A 25,086-nucleotide genomic window follows, 5' to 3' on the forward strand; every position below is an offset into this window, starting at 1 on the left:
GCAAGGATAACTTTTGTAATCAGTGTGTCAGGTCATTCTGTCACAGTTCAGGAAAGCAATGGCAGCTGAGGTCACAACAGGTGCAAGCAAAAGGGAAAATGGATGAGTTAGACGCCGAGTCACAGGTATCTTTTTGGTAATCTTCTTGGCGGCCTGAGCCTGGTGATGAGTTCTGGCTGCATTAGTGTCTAAACCCTAGATATTATCTGTATCTTATAGCCTGGAGAACCTAGTTTTGCTTGACTCGGTCACCACTGTGAGTGTGACCTCATGTACTGCCACCACTACACTGAAAATCAAGACAAAAATAAAATTCCATCCTCCAGATAAGAAAAAAAATCATGTGAAAGCAAGACAATTTGAAAAATATGAAAAGAAAAAAACCTCCCAAAGAAATCAAAGACTAAGACCGGAGCAAGGTTAAGCCAGGCTGCGCGGCAGAACGCCCCGCCGGCGGCCGCTGCCCGAAGAACCGTTAGGCCGAGCCCCGCCCCGCCCCGCGAGCTGCTGCCATGTCACGCGGGGCCGCACGTACCCGCGGTGGCGGCCAATAGGCGGTGCCGGCAGCCACGCTCGCGCAGTGGCCGCAGGGTGCCCCTAGCTCGAAACGCTTCCCCGGAGGGCAGCTCCGCCCCCGCTAGCTTCGTCATTGGCCTCACAACTATCACGAGAGTAGGCGGCTTCCCTCACTTGGCTACTTCCGCCCTCTCCGCGAAGGCTCGCGAGGTCTCGTGTCTTTTTCTCCGCTGCGCCACGGCGAGTCTCGCGAGAGGCGGGCGGCCCGAGCGGCGTGGCCCAAACTCTCGCGAGACTGTGCCCAGGGCCCCGCCTCCGCCGGCACTGGGCTCAAACCTCGCGAGAGCTGGGGGCACCCCGCCCGGGCCAGCTCCCCCCGGCCCCCCGCTCCCCTCCCCGCAGAGCTAATATGGTCGCCGGCGATGGACCCTGTCAGGCCAGGTTAGTGGGAACGGGCTTGCCGCCGCCTGCAGGGTTACCTACGGCCTCGGGGTCCGCCGCTACCCCAACTGGCGGGACCACCGCGGCCCGGGCTGTCGCCTCGCCTCCTCCGCAACTGGCCGTCGCCTCACGCCGCCGGCCCGGCCCGGCCCGGCCCGAGCGCGGCCCCCGGCGGCGTAAGGCAGCGCGAGGCGGTTCCCGTCTCCTGGCGCGCTCTCCCCTCTGTCCCGGCGCCCCTTTGTGTGGGAGTGCTGCCCCGGGCCTGTGGCGGCCGGGAGCGGGCAGCCCCCCCGCGGCTCTGGAGCACCAGCTGCCCCCCACCCGGGCCCGTTACCGCCTCCGGCGGTGGCCGCCCCCGCCGCGGGAGGTGCTTTGTTCTCGGCGACGGTGGGGCCGACTTTGGGGCCCGCCCGCTTGCCGGCGGCTGCCCGGGGCGCCTGACCGCGGCTGCAAGCCCGTCCCGCCGGGTCTCCCGTTATTCCTGACGACCATTTTTGTCCCTCTGTCGGTCCCCGCTGCCGCAGGCGCTGCGGCGAGGGAGGGATGTCGTGCCCGTAAAGGTTCCAGCCGGTAGGGCTGAGGCCTAAACGGTACTCGGCTTAATTTGGGGGGTCATGTTAATTGTTTGGATGTTCAAGTGATGCAGTTTTTCTTAGCTGTTGATGATGTCGCATTTGCTTTGCTGTGAAAGTGTAGCTGTAGTGTATTAAGATCAAAGCAAACGGCAAACAAAGGGTAAGTGTTCTGCTGCTGATTTGGTAGTTGTGCTCACGGGAGCAGCTCAGTGATGTCAGAACGAACACCATTTTCCCCACTGTTTCTAATCCAGACTTTATTTCCTTAAGCTTTTACTATATGAATTTCTCTAGGCCTGAGAGAGTATATCGTTGACACTGACCCTTTAGTTTGCTAGCAGATGGATTGAAACGTTTGTGTTGTGAACCAATATTTCTCTTCTTAAGAAGTTATTTATTCTTTCCACCTAAAAGCTGTTATGAGGTTTGGGGTTTTTTGTCTCTTGTTTGCATGTCATTAGCCTGGCACTTAATCCTTTTAAGTTTTCTGCTATATTAAAGCCTGTATCTGCTATCTGAGTTGGTGAGGTGCATTTATTCTGTTTTGTAGATGGTAAACTAAGACAATAAAGGTCAAACATTCAGGCGTGTGATTGTGCTGATTACTTGCATGACCTGTATATACCCAGTATTACAGATAGTTTTAAAATTCATCTTAGTCACACATCTATATCATTGTGTATTTAAATCCATTTAGAAACCTTTCCATATTATGATTTACTTGCAATCCTAGAGGAACGTTATTTTTGGTAAAATCAGGAACAGAAAGCCATTCTTATGAGTCCTCTGTCAGGGCTCAAACCTTCCATGCTTTTATGACTGTAACTTTTCTTGGTTTTTTTCCCCCCAGGAAGCCCTTACCAGCCGGTAATTGAAGCATTAGGAAACTATCCACAAAAGAACTTCTACAATGTCGCAAAGCTTGGAGGCGCCAAGTATGGTAATGATACTTCTTAGCTGGTTGTAATTAGGAGGATACCATTAGTAAACATGCACCACTCACTGCTGTAAAATGTTAGGAGATGCAATCGTGAATACGTGAGTTCTTAACAGGTATATTTGAAAACTTATAATTTTCCAGTCTGTTATAGCTTTATGAAGCTGGTGGAGGTAATCCTTCACATAGGTTTTTTCCAGTAAGGGAGAAAGTATAGGTGTTGCTGGAGTTCTCAGCAATTCTTCAGATCAGAATAACTTCTCTTTTGGAAAAAATGAAGAGACAGAGAACTCCTATGTAAGTTGAGTACTTGAAAATTAAATACAGTTTTTACTATAATTTTGTACTGCTTCTTGGTGCTTGCTAGAACATAGCTTCTGCTGCAATTGCTGCAGGAAGATGAGGTTTTGTGATGTTCAAACAATTGCTTAAGCTCAGCCTGTCGTTAGTATGTACTATAACAGTAAGTGGTATGTGCCAAAAAGACTTTTATTTGGTCTCTGTGCCTGAGTGCCTTTTAAAAAATAAAGTAGTGCACATGTGATAGTGGAGGGGAATACATGCCGATGGAGAGAGCTATAGCAGTGTCAGCTGGAGTAGGCTTTACTCTTGCAGGTAATCAAAACATTTTTATTATTCTCTCCCGTTGTTTCCGTGTTAAACTCGTGACATACCTGGGGTACCTGTTACAGATATTTGGGAAATTTTTTTTTTTTTTTCAGTTTTGGTGTTTTGTAAGGTCTGGATTACTCTCCTTTATTCACAGAATTTACGATGTGTTTCTTAACTAAAAAAGTACCAGTGGATATCTCACTATAAACCTGTATTTGACAGCACTAACTATTTCCTTATTGTTTGAAGGGAAGAGAGAGGGGAGCTAGTGCACAGTGGCTGCTGAACATTCTGTGCCACAGCTGTGAGCTCTTGCAAGTTTCTACGACTTGTAATAATGAAGTTAATCTTTCAGATAAGCACGTAAGAAGGAGGTAGAATGCTTCAGTTGGTGGTTTTGTCCAGGAAGAAGCAGTAGTGTGGTAGTAACAAAACCTGTCAGCTCTACAGCAGTCTCTTGAAAAGTCTTGTGGCAGGAGGGAAAATGTAAACAGAAGATAAACTTGCAAGATATTCCATGAAGCTTAGAGCAGCAGCAGATATTCCTGAAGATATTCGGAGAAGGAGCCTAACTAAACTAGACTGAGTGTCTTTGTCTTCCAATAGAAACTTCTGTGCAGGTGTTGGAAGCCTCATATTAACTATATATTAGCAAGATAGTAAATAAAATTTAGGCACAGTGTGGGACAGCACCAAGAGCAAATCCAGCATCTGGAATTGCTCATTGCATTTGTTGCTGAAACATTAATTTTGGGGTTTATCTGTTTGCCCTCTGCCTTGGGGCTTCTGTCTATGATCTGACAATAAGTGCCTGTGTAAGTTAATTGCATTACTAATGTAAATGTTAATTGATTTATTTGCCAATTTGCTAGGGAGAATCTGATTTTTCTAGTGTTTAAAATAGTATTCAGTTATGGGGAAAATGATAGCTAGAAAGAGCTCAGAATGATTTAGGGCAGAGGGGGCATCTGGAGATCTAGTCCAGCCTTGTGCTGGGACTAGAGTTAACTTGGAGAGCCTTTCTTGGCTGAAGCTCCACAAATCCGTGAGGATGGAGATTCCACCACCTGTCTTGATCCTGTTCTTAACCGCCCTCCCTGTGAACTTCCTTTTCCTTGTATCCAGTCACAGTGGCCCTTCCTGCACTCTGTGACTTTTTTTTTTTTGTCCTTTCACTGTGCACTGCTAAAGTCAGGCCTCCCTTTTTCTGCAGTTGCTAATAGGTTGCAGATGACTACAGTTAGCTTTCTCTTCTCAGGGTGAGCAAACCCAGGTCTCCCAACTGCTCCTGTGTGTCAGGCTCAGCAGCCTCATAGCCGTCTTGGAAGGGCCTTTGCTGGATGTGATCTCATTTGCCAAGATCTCCTGTATCCTGGGAGGCTAATGTGAGCTTGCTGGTGCCTGACAGAGAGAAGTGGTCGCTTCTCCATAGCTGATGGCTGCGAAGCAGCCCTTCGGACAGTTGGATTTACCACTGTAAGGATGCACTGTGAATTATTGCAATCCAAGAAAAAGCAAACCAGTTTTCTTCTGATAACTTGGCTGTTAAATAAAGTGAGTGGTGGCATTACAGCTGATTAGACATGTTTTTGATGACATTCTTATATTATTTTGAGTGACTTGTCTAATTAGACAACAGTGGATAATATCTGAGAAAGGCACACAGTGAGAACAGAGTCAGAAAATCCTATATTAATAGTTTATGGACAGACCTCTGGATTAGGTTGAGACCACCAAATCTAACTTTTTTTGTTAAAGCCTGAACTTAATTGTTTCATCTGCTTCTTCCAACTAACTTTTTTTTATATTTCTCACTGTTCTCGTTGAGTCATTTGCATGCTTGAATGCTGCTGAAAATAATGGGATTTGGGAGAAATGTAAATTAATCTTTTTTTTTCTTTACAGTGAATAGTTGCCATCTGCTTTTTTTCCTCCTCCCACTTTTTTCATTCTCATTTCGAGTTCCCTAAATTTTCATGTGCCTGAAAGCTGCTTCTAGGCAATACCTTAATCCAGATCAGTAACAAACTGACTGAAGTAGTGTTTAGTGAAATGTCATTCTTCTTTATATTTTAGGAAATGCGTTTAATTTTAGGGCACAGAGCAGAATAGTTTCTGGTCTTCATATCACTGTTTATTTTAAATAAAAAATATTCTGGCATTGGATGCTTTTGGCTTGATATCTCAAGTAATGACATGGTGACATTTACAGTTTAAAATATTTTTGAATATTCTAGTTGTTGCTTTTCACCCACTCTGCTCAGTAATCCCAGCTCTAGATTCCTTGCCTCTCTCTCCTGCCAGCATAGCATACCTTTTTAAATGTCACTGTCCTAACACAGTGCGGTCAAGCTGCTGGTATCTTCTGTTCAAATCCCATATAACAAATCATCTTCTGCAATGTATACATTATGCAACTCATTGTTCCATATTGTGTAATGAAGATCAAGCCCAAAGGCAACTGGAAAAGCCGGCTGCTGTAGCTCTCATCCTTCCAAGCCCTACCAAAGTGTAATTCTTTAGAAATGTGAGATTGTAACTTTTAAAAACTACGTAAGCTGAAAGTGTTGCACTAGTTAAGTCAATTACTTTGCTTTACCCTAGATACTCTGCCTTATTCCATACGAGTGTTGTTTGAATCCAGTATCCGTAACTGTGATGGCCTCCTAGTGAAAGAAACGGATGCTATGAACATCTTAGACTGGAAAACAAAACAGAATAATGTTGAAGTGCCCTTCTGTCCTGCCAGAGTTGTTCTTCAAGACTTTACGTAAGTGTGCGTGTGCGCGCGCGTGTGCCAAAAGCTCTGAAATAATCTATGTAAACCCACTGAGTTGTACATACAGTTCTTGGGCTTGAAAATAAATAGCACCTAGCCTTCTGATCCTGAAGTGTGTCTCTTTCTCAATAGAAACCTGTCCACTGCTTCTGCTGTCTGGTAATTACGCGTAATGCAAGGACAGGAGTTGTTCCATAGGATACCCTGGGTTTGGTGCAGGTTGGCAAGGCTGAAGCTGTTGGCCTACAAGGAACACTTTACAGGATAAGAGCCAAAACACAAATGGCAGTGGTGACGTTTTGGCTGTAGCCAGATGGCTGACAGTTCGTTGAAATAGATAGAGTTCTTGCTTGAGACAACTGAAGGTTAAATATTGCTTACTCCACAAGTATATGTTATCCAATTGAATCCATGAATAATACATGTATTTAAAATGGAGTCTCTTAGGATATTAACTTTCTTTGTCATATGGGTATGGCATAGCTAAAAGGGCAGTCCTTCAGCAATTTGCAAATACTACATTTAAGCTGTCTCTCTGACTCATTAACTACATTTTTTTATCAAGAAGCGAGATAATTAAAAAAAGGAGTTGTGATATTAACAACAAAAAGTAGGTAACTTTGACTTAGCAAGCGAAGTAGGGAAGATTTATATAGTACTGTGTTACATAAAAGATGTACTCCCCTTGGAGTACACTTATCTATGTAATAGTCACAAGAATATTTTTTGTAAAATACCATGAGCTTCAGAAGTGGCTGGCTCTAAGAAGAGTAATAACATATGCTAAGGTGTTAAAATGTATAGCATGAGCATTGTTTGCAAAGCAAGGTTCTATCGTAAAGGTAGTAAATATCTAAAAATTAGTTTTGTAGTGAAGTACCATCGTACTTCTGAAGCCTAGCAAGAGAAGAGAAATGTAATTCTCCTCTTCAAGATGTTCCTATGTTCTTGTTTGGTATGTTACCTTCAAACATGCTGTTGCTTGTTGTGAACAAGTACCAACTCCATTAACTTTTAAAAATGTTTTCAGTTCTTTAAAATTTAGAGAATGGAACAGTAGGAGTTTATTATCTGAAATAGAATTTAGGTGGAGCTAGACTTAAATAAAATTAAAAAGAAGCTTGTATATTTCAGTGAGTTAATGCCCCATGTTATACTACTTTGTTTTTCTGTTGGTTAGTGGAATTCCAGCAATGGTGGATTTTGCTGCCATGAGGGAAGCTGTGAGAAACGCTGGAGGAGATCCTGTGAAAGTCAATCCTGCCTGCCCGACTGATCTCACTGTTGACCATTCTCTGCAGATTGACTTCAGCAAATGGTGACATACCTCAGTTTTTTGATGAACCATACATTTTTGTCTGATACTTAACTGGATTCACTCTGGTCTTGGTACTATCCCATCAAATCACTGGGCATGTGTGGATCCCTGAAACTAGTCCTGATGGTATCTGAAAGAGGGATGGATAAAAATGGATAAAATAACACTCTTGGAGGAGAGAAAGAATGGTGGTGAGGGGTTATGGATGAAGCTGGCTGACAACCAAATTCTGGGCAAGAGAGAGCTGAAATAACTGGCTCTGTCATGGTTTCCAGAAAATAATGTGTCTTAAGAGAATGAGGTAGAGGGAGTTTGTAATTTTGCTTTGCCCTGTTTTTACTGTTAATGTTAAACAAAACTTTTTTAAAACGTGACTGCCTTGTCACAGCTCCAGAGAAATGGCTTACAGTCCTACTGGATGTACTGAAAGACTGTCATTTCAGCCCATAGCTTGCAATTGATTTTTTTTTTTTAAAATGGGCCTGGATTTCACAACAGATTAAAAAAGGCTGCAGGTATTTGTGGAGAGAGAAGTGTACCTGTAGGAGTCTGGAAAAGTATTGGGAATGGAAAACTGACAGCCTGGTTTTCCTTTTCTGACAGGCAACAATGTGGTGAAAACAGCCTGGGACTGCATTTTGCTAGAAACATAATATTGCAGAAGAGGAAAAACTAGTGTTTTGTTCAGTGTTTGTTGAAGTAAATGCTAAGTAGATAATGCACCTCCCCTCTGCCTTCTCCCCTGCCTCTCCATCGTGGAGCCTTTCAAACACATGCAGGATTGTGTAAATTGCTCTAGTTCTTTGGGAATTTTAAAAGTTCATGGGGAAAAAGCCAGTGGTCAAATGGGCATGCGTGTATGAGTCATTTCTGGAGACCTTCCAAATATGTACACGATTTCAGTTTGGTTAGTATTTAGAAGTGTGAAGAGCAAGAAGCTACAAATCATGTGTTGTGTTGCGTATGTGTTTCAGTTCTGTGGTCTGTCTGCTCTTGTGTCTGGAGGGACAGCTGATTCGATTGCAGTTAGGCTAACCTAAAATTATCAGGAAGACCGAGTGCTGGCAAGAGGTCGCAACATGCTGCTTCGTAATGATAAATCCGGTTTCTGTAGTTACACTTTTGGAAGGCTTACAGGAACTTGGCAGCTGCTGGCCTATGATAAGAAACCTTCACCACAGGATGGTTTGTGCTGCTTTTTTATAGCTTCCATCTCCTGCTGGTCAGAGGCTCATGGACTAAGTTGGGATTTAGACAAGGTATCTTCCAAGGCCACATAACATCCTGCAGTTCGATAATTAAGTAGCTTTCTGTGTTACTAAAGCAGAAGAAGGCAGTGGCTTTAATTACAAATCAATGATTTGGTAAATACTGAGAGGTAAAAAGTCATTAGCTTTTCACGACAAGCTTTCATTGCTCTCACGTGAAGACTGAATATAGTACAAATAGAGGGTAGTGTGCTATATCTTTACACAAAACAACTACTTTTCTGTCTTTACTTCTGACTTGAGTCATGCATAAAATTTATCTGAGCCTTTGAGAATTTGTTTAAAAAGCCTAATTAAATAATAAAGTTACATTTCTTTCCTTGAGAAAGCTTTGTCTGTTACAACTTCTCTGGATTTAACAAAACACATACAGTACTGTCTTGAAACATGTTCAACAAGTCCAACACTTGGATGAGGCTTTACCCATGCCTTGGAAGCTTAAAACCCTGAGTTTAGCCTTTGCAACAGTGTTTATAAAGATTTCTAATCTGTTGTGAACAAATTGAAGGAATTGTTTATCTGGTGTTAGTCTTTCAGACAATCCGGTTCTGTTCACTTATTACCACACTACATTAGTTAACTAAGCTTATCCAGTGGTAGTTTACTTTGCAACAGGGTTGTACTAAAATAAAACATTATTTGAAAAAAATTGTTGTAATCTGTTAAAGGGATTGCAAAATACATGGGGTGGGGGCGGGGGGATAAAGGAGCAAAATTCCTAATGTCTAAATTCTTTTTCTATTTAATTTTACAGTGCAATACAGAATGCTCCAAATCCTGGAGGTGGCGACCCACAGAAGGCAATGGCAAAGCTTTCTCCACTTAAAGCACAGCCTCGGAAGCTGCCTTGCAGGGGGCAAACTGGCTGCAAGGGGCCATGTAGCGCCGGAGATTCGAGCCGCAACTCAGGACAATTTTCTGCGCAGATTGAGAACACGCCTATCCTCTGTCCTTTCCATCTTCAGCCGGTGCCTGAGTATGAAAACTTCCTTTTTTTTAATTATTTGCACCCTTCTGTGTTGTTAAGCACTGCCTGTGATTCCTTCCCCGCCCCCCCCCTCCCCCCGCCATCCTTTTGCACTTTTCACATGCACCATAGACAGGTTTCAGCATCTGGAAGAAGGTCTGATGTAGCAGATTTGAATTAGCCTGAATTTTTTTTTGACAAGGGCTTTACTAAAGACATTGCAGATGGCCAGTTATGTGACTCATGGCTGTGATTGTTAAATTAAATTTTGAGACTTCCCTCGTTTCTTTACAAGGACGACAAAGCATAGGAGTAATCCTCTATATGTTACAGAGTAAACCTCAATGAATAAATCAATGAAGCATTGATTTATTTCTAAAAGTAAATTTTAGGTTTTCTGTCAGAACTTTTCAAAAGTCTGGCTCTTAAAGAACAACTAAACTAGACTATACATCATCGCCCAGCCCCTGTGGAATCTCACAGTCCATCTGTCACTGAGTTGAAATTCAATGTATATTCTGCCTGTATATAATGGCCCAGGGAGACCTCATCTATCTGCCTCTTCCAGATTTTGATTGTTGTTACCATTGCATACCATTCCATCTATGACAATTACACGTGATCATCCTCCTCTTCCGGCTGCCACCGCTTTTCTCTGGTAGACTGCTCAGATCCCTATCTTCCCCTGCCTGACAGGTGTAGAATTTAAAAGCTGATCAAACCTGTATCCCACAGTGATAGGATGCTGATTGCCTTGATAATTGTATAGATACGCAAATATTCGTGCTGAGTACAGGTGTAGGAATGCAGAATTAGTGATGTTTTCAGCAGTATTGGTGCTTGTGGCACCAAAACAGCAGTGGTATTTATTAAGCTGCAGTGTGAATGATGACTGTCCCTCAGGGCTTTGCAAAGCAGTGTAGCCGCTAACCTCCTGAGACTGCAGAGAAGGAAGGGAAGGGTCATGATGTAAAATACACTTCTAGAAGATTGAGGACTTCTTTCCTTCCTGGTACAAAGCAAGTGACGACCCTCTTAAAGCAGAGGTTATTCCTCTTAAACTGTGGATTACTCCTTTATAATGAGTATCAGTGTCTTAATAAATAATGCTTATTAAGAAAAGATGGTTCATTTCATGAGACTGTATTGACGAGTACTTGCGAAGAAAAAATTGTGGCTTGGGGGCAAAAAATACAGAAATGGAGGACGGTTACAGTTGCCCTGATGTTCTACTCAGCTGCTGAAGAGCTAGTACTGAATGTGGAGAGTGTTTTTTACGCGAACTAGTGAATATCTTGGTTCCTTACCATAATTGAATTTTGAGGTGTGCAACCTGTAAGACTACTGATGAGGGGAGGAAAGCTTCTGTGTATTGTAGTACCTGCTGGGAACAGATCTCTTAAAATGAGTATTTTTGAGATCAAATGCTTTAGGCAAACTATACCTTGAATAAACATGTTCTCAAGCACAGCACAGATGAAATCAGTTATCTTTCACTGTTTACAGAAAGCTTGCTGCAAGGAAGGAATGATCTTTGTTCTAATAAACTGCTTCAAATTTTGCTGCAGGCTTAAATGAGTCTTTCATCAAACAAGCAAAAATAACAACTTGTTCTTCTGTAATTTGAAATAAATTATGACAGTGCTTGTAAACTTCGTATCTTCCTAGGCCTGAGACAGTATTGAAAAATCAAGAGATGGAATTTGGCAGAAATAGAGAGAGGCTTCAGTTTTTTAAGGTATGTTTGTGTACCTGTGGGCTTTCTATTGTCTTGTGTTTTGGTGGTTTTAAGAGCTTGCTCCATTTGTCCACCAGTGTTCAGGTTTAGATGGCAACTTAAATGTAATTTAACTGGATGTGTCAGACTCTCAAATCTGAATTTAATATGGGAACAGAAAATTGGCTAATAACATGGTTTATGACTTTAAAAACTTTTAAACCAGGTTAGGCAGCAGAGGTTCTAAATCTAGGTGTTGGTTAAAGGGGAGATATTTTTTTGTAATTCTAACTTGAAAAAGTTCATACTGTTTGATTTCGTTCTTGTTAGTGCGAAAGCAGAGGACAAAGTAGATATTTATGAAGCGTTAGTCTTTTTAATGTTTCTTAACAATCCAAGTGCCTTAGGTCACAATGAGTATCTGGATAAAAGGTTCATTGATCCATCCTGCTGTTACACATCTGACTGAAGTTGGAAGCGTTGCACAGAAGCCGCTGTTGAGATGTTGCTGCTCTCAAGCTAGGCAGCAGTGCTGGTCAACTTGTTAATGGAAGTCTTGTGTGGTGAACACTGGCTTCTTTGTTGCTAGACAGAGATCTGCAACATTGGTATTTGATCTTCATCCACTGATTTGACATGGTGTAGAAATCTGATGCAATGATCTAGAAATCTTTTCTTATAGGTAGACTAGGAGGTTTTGTTCTGAAAGTTGCAAATTAGCTTTTACTTCATGAAAGAGGGAAACTGCCAAGCTGAATTTTTTTAGAAGTTTCCACATCCGCTTTAAATCCAGCATCCTGAGTTTACATGTAGCAAGGCGCTTCTCTAAATCTTATCTTCAGTCTCATACAGGAGCGTAAAACCTAAACTCAAGCCTGCTATAAATGCAAGTGCTTAGGTTTTGTTGCCTAAATACAAGTCTTAGCTGTGCTTGAAATCAGTTGTGTGACCTGGAAGGCAAGATATTTATCCAGCCCTGCTTTTGAAAGGTAGGTGTGGCTTACTGATTCTGCCGTTGCCAAGAACTGAACGAATGGTTTGATAGTGATTAAGAATGTATAGAATCCAAGGGGATTGCATAGCTCGCTCTGCCGAATGAGCGAAAGCCACTTGTGTAAATAGCAAGTACTGTTTTATTGCATGTTAGTTGTGTCATTGTAGCTACGTTCTAAGAATTGAATATACCTTTGAAAAAAAACTCAACTTTTTTTTCTCATTTTGGAAAAATTGCAGTGGGGTTCAAAGGTTTTCAAGAACATTTCCATAATTCCACCTGAGACTGGAATGGTGCACCAAGTTAACTTGGAATATCTGTCAAGAGTTGTTTTTGAAGTTAAAGATTTCCTATATCCAGATAGCGTGGTTGGCACAGATTCTCATACAACCATGGTAAATGGCTTGGGTATCTTGGGCTGGGGTAAGTATGCAAAGAATAACTTGATAGCACCTTGAAAGGCCCATTAAAGCATTACTGAGAAATAATATCTTCCCGCTGGCTATTTCTGTCTCGGTCATAACAAACTCTGTCTTGAATTATTCTTCAGAATGTTTTTTGCCTAAGAGTAATCTCAACTAACATTTCTTTCCATCAAAATCTGCTCTTTGTAATGTAAAGAGAATATAGCCAAAACCCAATTGATATTCAAATAAGTGCTGTTTGTACCTGTGGTATAAAATTTTTATGAAGGTTTCTTTTCTCTTGGAAAGTTAATTTTAGAAATAAAGTATTTTCTGGCCAACTATTAAGTCTAACTTCAGCAGTAGTCTTGCTTGATTTTATTTTTCTTGTACAAATATTTAACACAGAACTTCTACATTTCTTGCTGTACCCTTTAGGCTTAATAGGAAAGGCTTTATTAGATTTTTAGGACCTCAAGATATTTCATGTTGGTTACTTCAACTGATGAAAAGCAACCTAATATTCTCCTTCCAGGTGTTGGGGGCATTGAAACAGAAGCAGTGATGCTGGGGATGCCGGTTACGCTCACTTTGCCTGAGGTGGTTGGATGTGAGCTGACAGGCACAGCCAGCCCACTTGCTACGTCCATAGATATTGTTCTAAGCGTCACGAAGGTAAGGGAGTGTTCAGACAAAGCGAAGTTTGTCGCCAAGTTCTACCGGAGATGTTTGAGAACTGAATTAAATGCTGGGAGTATTTTTAGAGCTCTGCCTTTACTCATGGCGGTGCAGAAAGATACAGATAATCTCTAACCATTTTTATTTGATAGTTCTCCAAAGTAGTGGTTTCTTCTTTTCCCTCTATAATGGTTTACTTTCAGACTCTTACTAAAAAATAATAAATAAAAAAAAGTATGTGCAGGAGTGTGAAGCCCTGTTTTCCGTTTTTTCTCCTATTGACAGCATGTAGGCTTGTTCTCTAGGTCAGAAACTTTTTCTGGACACCCTTTTTGTTCTAAAATACTTCTGCAAGACACACAGGCTCTCTGTGGTTGTAAGCTGGTATACCTCAAGAATGTATTTTCTGAAGACATGGTTTTTCCAGGGTGGCACAACCTGTCACTGTTGTGGTAGGTGAAGAGCTGCGATTGCTTTACAAATACAGTCGTCTTTCTGGCATGACGCTTTAAGCAGTGTGTATCTGTTCTTGACTAGTGAATCTGAAGAACTCAACTGCAGCTGGAGGTGCCTTATGTCAACTTCCAATGTAGATTTTTAGAACCCAGTATGCTAATGGGCCTTGGGGGTTGTTTTTGTAGGCGTGGGCCTTAAGGTTTCAGATTTTTGTTTTAAATGTTCACGACTAATTGCTAATTGTGGATTGTTGCAACAAATGTTGCTTCCGTTGTACCTCTTCACATAACAAATGTTGTTTGTTTTTTTTTTTCTAAACAGCATCTTAGGCAAGCTGATGTTGCTGGAAAATTTGTTGAGTTTTTCGGGAGCGGAGTTTCCCAGCTGTCTGTAGCAGACCGAACCACAATAGCAAATATGTGTCCTGAGTATGGTGCTATTCTGAGCTTTTTCCCTGTTGATAATGTGACATTGAAGCACTTAAAGCATACAGGTAAGGATGAAATTAAACCAGTATGTCACTGTAATAGTGTTTTAGCTATCTGGCAGGATTTTTTTTGCTTAAAACTCCTTAGTTCTTAAACAGTGATTTTTCTGCAAGAGTTCTGATGTGAATTTAATGTATAAAGTTCTGCTGTACAGTCACAGGCCGTGTTATGGGATATACTTGGCTACAAGTTTGATCCTGTAGAATCTCATGCATCCGAGTAATACCTACCACAAGAATTGTACCATACCTGTTGGCTAGTTCTGTGGGACGCTTCGTATGTGGCGTCTGAGTTATTTACTTGCTTTATTGGCACGTGTGTTTTCTTGTGGCCTCTTTTGTCCCCGTGTATTTAAGTGAGGCTGCAGTTTTTATGTGCGCAACACTGGCTATGGATAGCTGACTTGCCCTTGAGGTTTGTTTCCAGTCTGGTTCATTTGACTAATACCTGATTTACCAACATCGTGTTATTTTTCGACATCCAGAGTCCTTGTTTTTGAAAGAATATGTAAACCTTTAAAAGTACTGAGAAAATTCCTACTTGCTTTTTGAAAAATGTGTGGAATATAAGTCTTGATATGAAATTAATCCTTTAACCACCTGTAGATTCCCTACAAAATCAAAACTTGAAGTGATTAGAAATAAGTGAAACAGCAAAATAAATCACAACACGTTTCTGATTTGTTTCACAATGATTTTTTTTCCCCCCCTTTTAAGAGCGTTATTTTGCTGACATTTCAAGCTAAGCTAGAAGGATGTAAATTCCTTATCAAGCTACTGCAAATAGAGAAAGCCACAGGATAACAGACATCAAAAAAAACTCGTTCACAGTAGTAAGCCTTTCTGAAACTGAAATCTGTCACTTTTAAATACGAGTTAAATAGTTTTAGTAACAAACATGTTCTGTCTGGTCAGTGCAGGGAAAATTAAACATTTTCTAACAGTAGCCAGTAATACTGGCTGTTACCAACTAAGCATGTGATCTGTATTAAACAAGTAAATCTTAATAGAGAAAAGCTTTATGAACTTCAGGGACAAATCTGTTAATTTAACTAAAGCTACCACTGCAAGAGTTGGAACATCTTATTTTGTTCCTTGATATAAGACGGAAAGTTAAGGTGATTTTTTTTTTTTATTATTTTAAGAAGTATTTTAATTTGTGTGTCACTCCTAAATAGCTCCTGGAGGTTGAGGTACAGAAGTGGTATGCCTTCAAAAAAAATACTTTGACGTTTAAGGATAAATTTTATATGCTTGAAACAGCCTTAATTTCCAAGAATTGTATGGTTTGCTTTACTGTTTTTTTTAATGTGGCTTTTCTCATGTTTTAAATTACCTCCTTAAGGTTTTGACAAAGCCAAGCTTGAAGTCATGGAAGCATATCTTAAAGCTGTGAAGTTATTTAGGAATGATGAGAGTTCTTCTGGAGAACCTGAGTATTCCCAGGTATGCTTGAAATAACTTGCTTCTGAGTGTTTGATTCTCATAATAAAGAACTACTGTTGACTTAATGATTTTGTCTCCTGCTGTAATTTTTATTGCTTTAATAAAAGTTGCATTTATTAACTCACAATTTTGAGAAGCAGAGTACTTTTGCAAAATATAGAGGGGGTGGGGGAAAGAAGGGAAGTACAACAATGTTCATGTCAGCTAACAGTTACTGTATTCCTGCCAATCCTGAGTGATCAGGTAAGTTTTACGGAGGTAGAAAAGTTAGGGGTAACGTTAAAACACTTTGAACAAGATGAATAGCCTTGTACAATGAGCAGTTTTAAAAATGGAAGCCCACATTTTTAATGTCTCGGAACATTCAGATTTTAAACAGAAGAGGTCCTGGATGTCTTGAGTATATTCAATGTCCTGTTGGGCTGGGATTGATAATGCATGCTTTGTCTTTGTTTCTTTTTTTTTTTTTAGGTAGTGCAAATTAGTCTAAGTTCTATAATTCCGTATGTCAGTGGCCCCAAGAGGTCCCAAGACAGAGTGGCTGTTAATAACATGAAAAGTGACTTCCAGGCCTGCTTAAATGAAAAGGTTTGTACAACTGATGTACTCTTCAAAAGGTACTTCCTATAATCTACATGAATAAATGTTACGTTACTTATTCCTGGCATACCTGCTGAGGTCTCTTTTATTGCTATATAAAACAGCTTTTCCAGTGATACTCTTTCCTGCTTGACAAGCATCCTGAGGAGAGTAGCTGGTAGATCATAGCTGTGTTTGTCAGGAACATGAACTTCAAAAATCCTTAATTTCACAGTTTAGATCGCTAGGGAGGAAAAACTTGTTAACTGCTAAGTTGTGTAAGCTTGGGAAACATTTTCTCATTTTCAGAGTTATTTTAACAGCTGTATTTTACTTAATTTCCAAAACAGGATTACCATAAGAAAAGAAAACTCATCACATCTTAAAGGCGGTGCAGAAAGAATTCCAAGATCTGTAGCTAATCATTGTGCTGTGTCCTTAACTTAAGGAATGCATCTTCATTTTTAGTGTTTATCGTTAAAGTTGAAGACTGGCAGCAGCATTAGAAACATACGCACTTAGACACTCTGTAAAAACTCTTTCTGTTGGTTTTAGCACTTCTGGCTTGTAACGAGGTATATAATACAGGATGATCAGTTGTGCTAGAGAGAAGTCATACTGATCGTGGATCACAGAACAGCTGAGGTTGAAAGGGACCTCTGGAGGATCACTGAGTGCTGAAGAGCTGGAGGGTGTGAAATGTTAGTAGACCTAGTCTGCTTTTAGTTACCATCCTCTTCCAATTAAAATCTTGGGTATTCTTCTAATTCAGAAACAAGGACTGTCCAGAATTAGACATGTACTTGTAAGGTATTCTTCTTTCACACCTAGCAGGAAAGTAGCGTGGTATCAATGTGCTTTCGTTCGGCATTTGTTCACAATTGTTGCAAAGTTAAAGCAGTTACGAAGAACGAAGGATGAGACCACCATAGATATGGAGAGAGGCGTGAACTGAGGACTGCTTTTACAATCTGTTTAAGGGTTCCTAATGGGACAGCTGAGTATTTTAAAATGAGGGTTCACTTGGTTTTGCTGTAATATCATACTTTCTGTACTATAATAACCACTAACGTGCATTTTTGTCATCCAGTCTGGTGTTAAAGGGTTCCAGATAGCAGTTGAGAGACAGAATGACATTGTACCTGTTCAGTATGAAGGAAACGAATACAAGCTATCTCATGGCTGCATTGTCATTGCTGCAGTAATCAGCTGTACAAATAATTGTAACCCCTCGGTCATGCTTGCTGCAGGTATGTTGTGACTAGGGACAACTAACTTGATCTCCATGGTGCTCCCATGTTTACACAGCCTTTACCTTCATTTTTGTAGGTTCCTGGTAATGACGTGACTTAAGGGTTTAAAACTGTTAATGCTCTGGAGGTTATATAATGAAAGTTACTTTTAAATAATACAGTCTCAAAATTTGTGTCATAAAGCAGTATTAATGATGGCAATTACGAAATACTTACGTTTGGTAGTATTTCAACAGGTAACCAGTTCTAGGGCTGCCTTCAGATGGATGCACATATCAACACAGTCGATGCAGGAGGTGGCCTTTAGCTTTAACTCCATCGTAGATGATGGTAGCTTGAAACCACAGTTAGCCGCAGAGTCTGGAAGGAAAATCCATATTGCTGAACAGTTGTTCTGTGCTTTAGCTGCTAGTGAAGGAGTATGTGCCCTACCTTCACAAGCCGCACACAGTTTTCCCAGACAGTTAATCCTCTCTTGGGCCTTGCTTTCTTCTTTTGAGCCCCTCTGTGGCCAAGGCAAACTTCCCTTTGAGGCTGTGGCCTGTATCAGAAGAAGAATAATAAATGGATTTGCACTGTCAGCTAGAACATGGGAAAGATTTTCTTTACGGAAAAGAAAATGGGCATCTACATTATAGGAATGGAAACAAAAAGCTGAATGGTTTTCTTACGAGTTAAGAAACTTTATTCAGGCAAGTAGTTGCTTTAATAAACTGAAGGTCTACTCATCCTCTGAGGTTTTTTTATGCTTAATTTAACTAAGGTAGCATCATTTAGACGTTCTTTTAAGGGATATACAAAACATAAGCTGTCTCTCTCTCTTTGGTAGGACTCCTGGCAAAAAAAGCTGTTGAAGCTGGCCTAGTGGTTAAACCCTACATAAGAACCAGTTTATCACCAGGAAGCGGAATGGTTACACATTACCTCAGTTCAAGTGGAGTACTACCATACCTCAGTAAGCTTGGGTAAGTTTTGACTCCTATGGTGTTTGTCGTCTTAGAAAAATAGTACACAGGGGTTTTATACAGGTTGATAAATACGGTTGCTCTTCATTTGGTGTTGGATAATTCTTACCTTTAAATGGATTGTCTCTTCAACTACTTGCTGACTTAGTTGTGTTTTAGTCCGTGTTACTCACACCTTAAAATTACTATGTGTAGATCTCTACCTCATCTGAATGTTTTTTTTTTTCAGTAGCAACCTACTTAATTGTAAGTGCCTTATAGCACAGGATGCACTTACTCATATATTTTAGAAGTGGAAGCTGGGTGTAAATTTGTCAGGACAGTCTGTATTAATCTTTCCTTAACACTGCTGCTGTTGTGGGTTGTTTAGCATGTTTTTGGTTGCTCTGTAGCAGTAACAATTAGATTATGTTCGTAATTCTGTAACAGTGCCCAGCTGTGCTGTGTGAGGAATAGTACTGCCTTTGCTTTGCCATTACTTGTGGAACTAACAACATCTTGGGATTTTATTTGACTTGATGGATTACAAAAGTGTGACCTTGTATCTTCCCGCTTGCATCAGTGAGATGTAGTGTCTGCTGTTCACTTCCTAAAAAGTCTAATTGTCATGGAGCGGGGGGAATCTTCTTAGGGATTGCTAATAAAAGAAAAAGCTGTTTTGCTAACAAATTGCTTGTGATCATTTAAGGTGCTACTTGGTTGTTTTTTTCCAATGTAGGTTTGAGGTTGTCGGTTATGGGTGTTCAACCTGTGTTGGAAACACTGCCCCGTTGCCAGAAGCCATCAGGAATGCAATAAAACAGGTAAAGCTCTAAGGCTTGTTGAGTTCAGAAATGTAGTTCTCACCCAGTTAGACGATCAAGAAATGAGTAACCCATGCAAAATATGCTTTGTTGTTGGTTTGGACTTTGCATGATGTTTTTGGATGCCGTATGTCAGAGGGAGATAGTGGTCATTCATTCCTATGTAAAATAAACATAATAAATAGTATTTGTAGCATACAGATATAAAGTAGGAGATAAATACATGGGATATAATCTTACGGAGGATATAATGTGTAGATTTTTGCATCATAAGTGAAGAGGAGGATTTTAAAGAGCTATGTGCTTCTCTGATTTTAACCAGCAGCATCTAAACAGCTGCAGCATTTTTGTCCTGTGATGTGGTAGCAAAATACAAGAAATAAAAGGCAGGAGAGGAGCTCACTAAAGTGACTGCAGAACACATCAGAGGATCAAGAGTGAAGAGGAGGAAGGGTAGTGGGAGAGAACAAAATGCCTTTAAATTGAAGTGTTAGAATAAATATTTGACACGGAATGCTAAAAGCACATCTGGCTGACTTCAACAGCTTGTGCTATTCTTCAGTTGACTACCACAAAGTCCTAGAAAAACATATATGGGTCTGCCTTTCAGGGTGATATAATTGCCTGTGGAGTATTATCTGGAACAAAGAACTTTGAAGGACGTCTCTGTGACTGCGTCCGTGCCAACTACCTTGCTTCTCCACCGCTAGTAGTTGCTTATGCTATTGCAGGCACCGTTAGAATAGACTTTGAAACAGAGCCTTTGGGTAAGCATTTCCTTACGTTTTACATTTCTGTATCTAATGCATACGTAGAAGAGGCTTATTCATGTGCATTTCAGCATACAAACGCTGTATATTTGAAGAGAAGGCGCAGTCATATTTGGTGTTGCTCGTAGCTAAAGCAAAGCATCCACTTAACAGGTGAAATTCTTTGTGTATCTGGTACCATCTCTGAAGACCTGAGTATATACATATTTACAGTCTAATATAAATATCAAGTCTAATCTTTTATTCTTTAAAATCACTCTTCTGTTTAAAATCTTACTCAGGCACTGGCTTTAACGGCGAAAGTATTTACTTACGAGATATTTGGCCTACCCGAAGAGAACTTCACACAGTGGAGGAAGAGTGTGTGGTATCATCCATGTTTAAGGAATTGAAAGAAAAAATGGAGGCAAGAATGCTCTTTAGTTCTACGTAACTTAAAGATTGCATTTCATTCTAGCTTTATAATATCTTCCAGTTGAATATGATTGGTTTGTCAGTTATTTCCCTTACTGTGAAGGAGGACTTAACTGAGATGGATGCTTGTATTAAATAGTGATTCTTAAGTAATATCCAGTAAGGTAACTTGTAGTATGTAATAGAAATTAAACAGAAAATCACCAGTAAGTCTTTGGTTTCACAATGTAAAGAAATCGTAAACCAATTTCTCTGTTCTTTTTGGTTAATTTTCTTTTCTGTAGAAAGGAAACAAACGATGGAATTTACTGGAAGCTCCTGAGTCAACTTTATTTCCCTGGGATTTAAAATCTACTTATATCAGATGTCCTTCTTTTTTTGATAAACTTGTAAGTACATTGGATCTATCCACCAGATTGTATGCGTTACATATAAGTCAAGGAGTAGCTGTTCCAGTAAAGCTTCAATGTTTCGGTTACGGATTTGATTATCACTAATATTTCTCGGTGTTTTAAATACTATTTGTATCTGTGGAATGAGTGGAGCCTGTACCTCGGTGTGCCTTCATATATTGCAGATACATTTTGTATCTCTAAGCATCTTGGAAGAAAAATGTGTTTCTTCTTTTTTTGTTGTTGTTTCCCCCTGCCACCCCTTCCCTTTGAGGCCAAAGAACCGATTTCACCACAACTGATTGAAAATGCCCATGTCTTGCTCTATTTGGGAGATTCTGTAACCACCGATCACATATCCCCTGCTGGAAGCATTGCAAGGAGTAGTGCTGCTGCTAAGTATCTGACCAACAAAGGGTAAGGACTTCTCGCATGAAGCAGCTCTAATGCTATCGGGGGACCGCTTCATGTGCCAAATAATGGATCGGCACTGTTGCTGTCCTTTTTAAATGCCTGCGTGCAAAAAGGGGAGATTATACATGGATAAGCAAAATAGTAAGCGTTACTGGCATTGTAAGTAATCGCCTGTCTTGCAATCCCAGTAATCGCCTTTCTTGCAGCCTCTAAGGTTACAACAAACAGCTGAGACGTACTGCTGAGGAGCTGTTGTTACATGCATGCCACAAGAAAAATAATTTACTAATTTACAAATCGGGTCACTGATCTTCTGTTAATGTGAGGGTAGTCCCTGTTACTGTCATTGGCCTCAAGAACAGTCAGATAAATGCACCGAACAGATCAGAAGCTCTAGAAACATACTGCGTCAGCGAGCATCCTGCAGCAGCAGCGGGTGCCTTTCACCTCTGCTGAAATCCTGAAAAGACACAGAACACAGTGCAGGGCGAGCTATTCAGTGACATCCCTTGGCTGTATGTTTTGGAAACGACATTATTGCGCTATATTGCGAAGGTGTATTATCATTATTACAGTATCGGTGAAGTAGGACAAAATCATAGCCTGTGGTCTGGACTCTTCTTTCTAACTTTTGCGTTCAGCCTGAATAAGTAGTGTTACAAGGAAAAAAAGAATGAATAGGCCTTTAATCCCCGGATGGTCGTTTGATTTATGATTAAAACTCTCATTTTGATACAATGCTTGTTAATATTCTGGTAGAGGTCAGAGGATTAGTAAAAAGGGTTGTTTCCTGGAACAATCTCCCCATAATTCTTTAAGTACCATACTGCTTATAGCACTTTATCATGAAGTCACAGAAAATTAATTTAAAATTGCAGCTTTCCTCATGAATAATCTAGCAATGGTGTACACATTTTGTTCATGATTTCTAATAATTACATTTGTTGGATGAATAGTTCTTTACATCTTGCACTGAAAACTTAGAGATGCTGCAGTAATTGTTATAAAAGTTATAGTATTGTTTTAAACCAGATGAATTTAAAATAACTGATTCTCCTTTAAATACTCTTTTCATTCTAGTCTCACACCTCGTGAATTCAACTCTTACGGAGCTCGGCGAGGTAATGATGCTGTGATGACAAGAGGTACCTTTGCAAATATCAAGCTTCTGAATAAGTTCATAGGAAAACCAGCTCCTAAAACAATTCACTTCCCATCGGGACAAACGGTAAAAACATATTTGTTTGCATGGCTGCTCTGAAATTGTGATGTGGATTTAGAACTCGCTCAAACTATTTCACTTTGTTATTCCACAGCTAGATGTGTTTGAAGCAGCGGAGTTGTACCAGAAAGAAGGCATCCCTGTAATTATTCTAGCAGGAAAGAAGTATGGACTGGGTAGCTCAAGAGACTGGGCTGCAAAAGGGCCTTTTTTACTGGTACTACTGGTTTGTTTGGTTTTGGGATGTTTCTTTGTGTTTTCTGGAGATACCTAAAAACACATTGTTTAGTTTTGGGCATGAATGTGTTTAGAAACTGGTCTCAATCTTAGATATAATACCACGTCTTGCTTTTAAAGGTGTCTCAATATTTCTTTGCTAGAGTCTTCATAGAAGAGAATCACTAGTCAGGATAAATCTGACTTTCCTAATTATGTAACTTGCCACCTTAGACTCCAGACTTTGAGATAAATTAGACATTTATCTAGTGCTGACCTCTGTTTGGTCTCTGTGGGGTATTAATTATCTAGCTATTGGAGACTAATTTCCACTAATCTCCAGAATATACTCGGAGTCAGCCATTTATTCATGTGGAGCGATGGAAGCAACTACATTTGGTCTGGGATTTTCTGCCTGCTAGCTACTGCATGGTTACTGTCTGTTACATACCTCCATTTCACACTCTGTGGGCCTGCTCTGGCTTATTTGCTTTCATCTAGTTGTCAAGCTAAAAGATGTTACCTCCCTACTTACAGGACTCGTACAAAGCACTCTCTGCTCTTCAGTTTGAATTGCACGATTTTGGACATAATATGTATTTGAAGATTACTTCTGCATTTCACTCTGACTACTGTGCTGAAACAGAAAATTGTCTTTTTGCAGGGTGTGAAAGCTGTCCTGGCTGAAAGCTATGAGAAGGTTCATAAAAGTCAGCTGATTGGAATTGGCATAGCTCCACTTCAGTTTCTTCCTGGGGAAAATCCAAGTACTTTGGGTCTCACTGGCAGAGAGCAATTTTCTATATTGTTCCCTCCAGAGCTGTCACCGGGAATGACTTTGGATATTAAGGTATCTCTGCAGTATTTCTTTTATTTCACTGTTGGATGTGCTGACGATTGAAAGCATGGAAAGAAAACTTAATCCTGATGATTGAAAGCAGGAAAAAACAAAACTTAATTCTGTTTGAAAGTAAGCTTATAAAGTCTTGCCTGAAGTTTGCCATGGCTATTGAAGTTTCCCAAAGTACATGTACACGTGTTCTTTCTATGCAACTTTTATGTAAGCTGAAATTCTTAGTTGTTCTTGCGGGCATTGGTTTCCCCCCTCATGGGCACTGTGTTAGGTAGAATTGAGTCTCCTCTCTCAGGTCCTTTTAAAGACCAGGGTGTGGCTAGTTGCGAGAGGCTTCAGCTTTCCATTCTGTGTAAAGGAACCGTATGCCTGTAATAACACGCTTTGTGCCACCTCAGGGAAATGGCTTTTTCTTTGTTGTCAATAGGTACGTAGCATGCTCCCAGCTGGATTAAACTGTGCAGTAAAATAAGCCGTCATTCTGTTCCCACCGGTAGCAGATAAGCGGGTTGAATTTGCTTGTGTTCAACAAAACTTGGGATTAGAACATTAACTGAGAATAAGCAAGGAGAGGTGAAAGCCAGACTCTTAATTGGTCTCTCTTTATTGCTTTTGTTTTGAAGACAAGCACTGGAAAAGTATTCAGCGTGATTGCCTTGTTTGAAAACGACATGGAGATAACTTTATACAAATACGGTGGAAGTCTAAACTTCGTGGCTCGAAGATTCTTATAGTGGCTACTGACTCTGTGGGTACCTTGCGTAACTGGTAATTCTGAAAATGCCTTGTGTGAACCCAGGAATCTGTACTGTGGAACTGCAAACAGTCCTAGTGTGCTCCAAGTTACTTCGTCCATGGATGTAAAAGATTGTGAATCATTGTAACTGCAACAAGATCCTTCCTGATTTTAAATAATATTCTAATGGTGCTATTAAACATTGCTAAAATCAACATGTGTATTGTGGCAGAGAGCTGTAAGTATGGAGGGGATGTTTTATCAGACCATTTTGTAAATAAACAATGCGAAATCTGAAACTGATTGTGCTGAAGATTATTATGTAAGAAGATTTTCTGCAGTTGTTTCCACTCAGTTTTGGCACCTGTAAATCTGTGTACTGCTGTTTGTTGGTCTAAGGGTAGCAGATGGTATGGAATGTTAAAGGCCAAACAGATTCTTTTTTTTTTTTTAATCCAGAGTTTAAAACAGATAGTCAGTTTTGAATTTCTTGCTTTTTAGGTTATGGGCTGAACAAAAAGCAGTCCTCCTGATGCCCATGGTATCCTGTATCACAGATCACGACTTTCTTACCTTTATTAAAGGATTATATTTCATCTGGATCTAGATCTAAAACTGCTTATGATATGAAATAGTGTGTGCTTAGAAGTATGGGAGACATCTCTGCATTTTAAAAAATGCTCACAGTTATTTTGTTCATGTTAAGTATAGCACCCCAGCTTTTTGGTAAGCTGCAGTGTTCTTCGATTGAAGTTTGTCAAATCTGCTTCAAGGGATGCAGTTTGTCATTTATGACATCAGTTTTTACTGTACTGTCTGCAATATCATTAGACAAAGTACCTCCCCCTGGTATTTTAACCTTTAAAAATCTTTA

At 40.3% G+C, this 25,086-nt stretch overlaps 1 protein-coding gene across 1 annotated transcript; it reads left to right on the top strand.

Annotated features, from left to right (window-relative positions):
• Positions 1-925: 925 nt before the first annotated feature.
• IREB2 (iron responsive element binding protein 2) lies at positions 926-24,210 on the top strand (the record flags this gene model as incomplete). Its single annotated transcript, XM_082005083.1, has 22 exons — positions 926-1,511; positions 2,383-2,472; positions 5,686-5,851; positions 7,041-7,178; positions 9,201-9,422; positions 11,082-11,151; positions 12,364-12,547; positions 13,064-13,203; positions 13,984-14,155; positions 15,495-15,595; positions 16,067-16,183; positions 17,265-17,424; positions 18,257-18,392; positions 19,111-19,195; positions 19,806-19,962; positions 20,247-20,371; positions 20,664-20,768; positions 21,046-21,188; positions 22,266-22,413; positions 22,502-22,624; positions 23,288-23,473; positions 24,100-24,210. 22 exons carry the CDS (start codon positions 926-928, stop codon positions 24,208-24,210), a joined length of 3,465 nt encoding a protein of 1,154 aa, XP_081861209.1.
• Between the last annotated feature and the right edge of the window lie 876 nt (positions 24,211-25,086).

Source organism: Phaethon aethereus (assembly GCF_964289735.1).
Source record: "Phaethon aethereus genome assembly, chromosome: 12".
In the NCBI taxonomy this organism is placed as follows: domain Eukaryota; kingdom Metazoa; phylum Chordata; class Aves; order Phaethontiformes; family Phaethontidae; genus Phaethon; species Phaethon aethereus.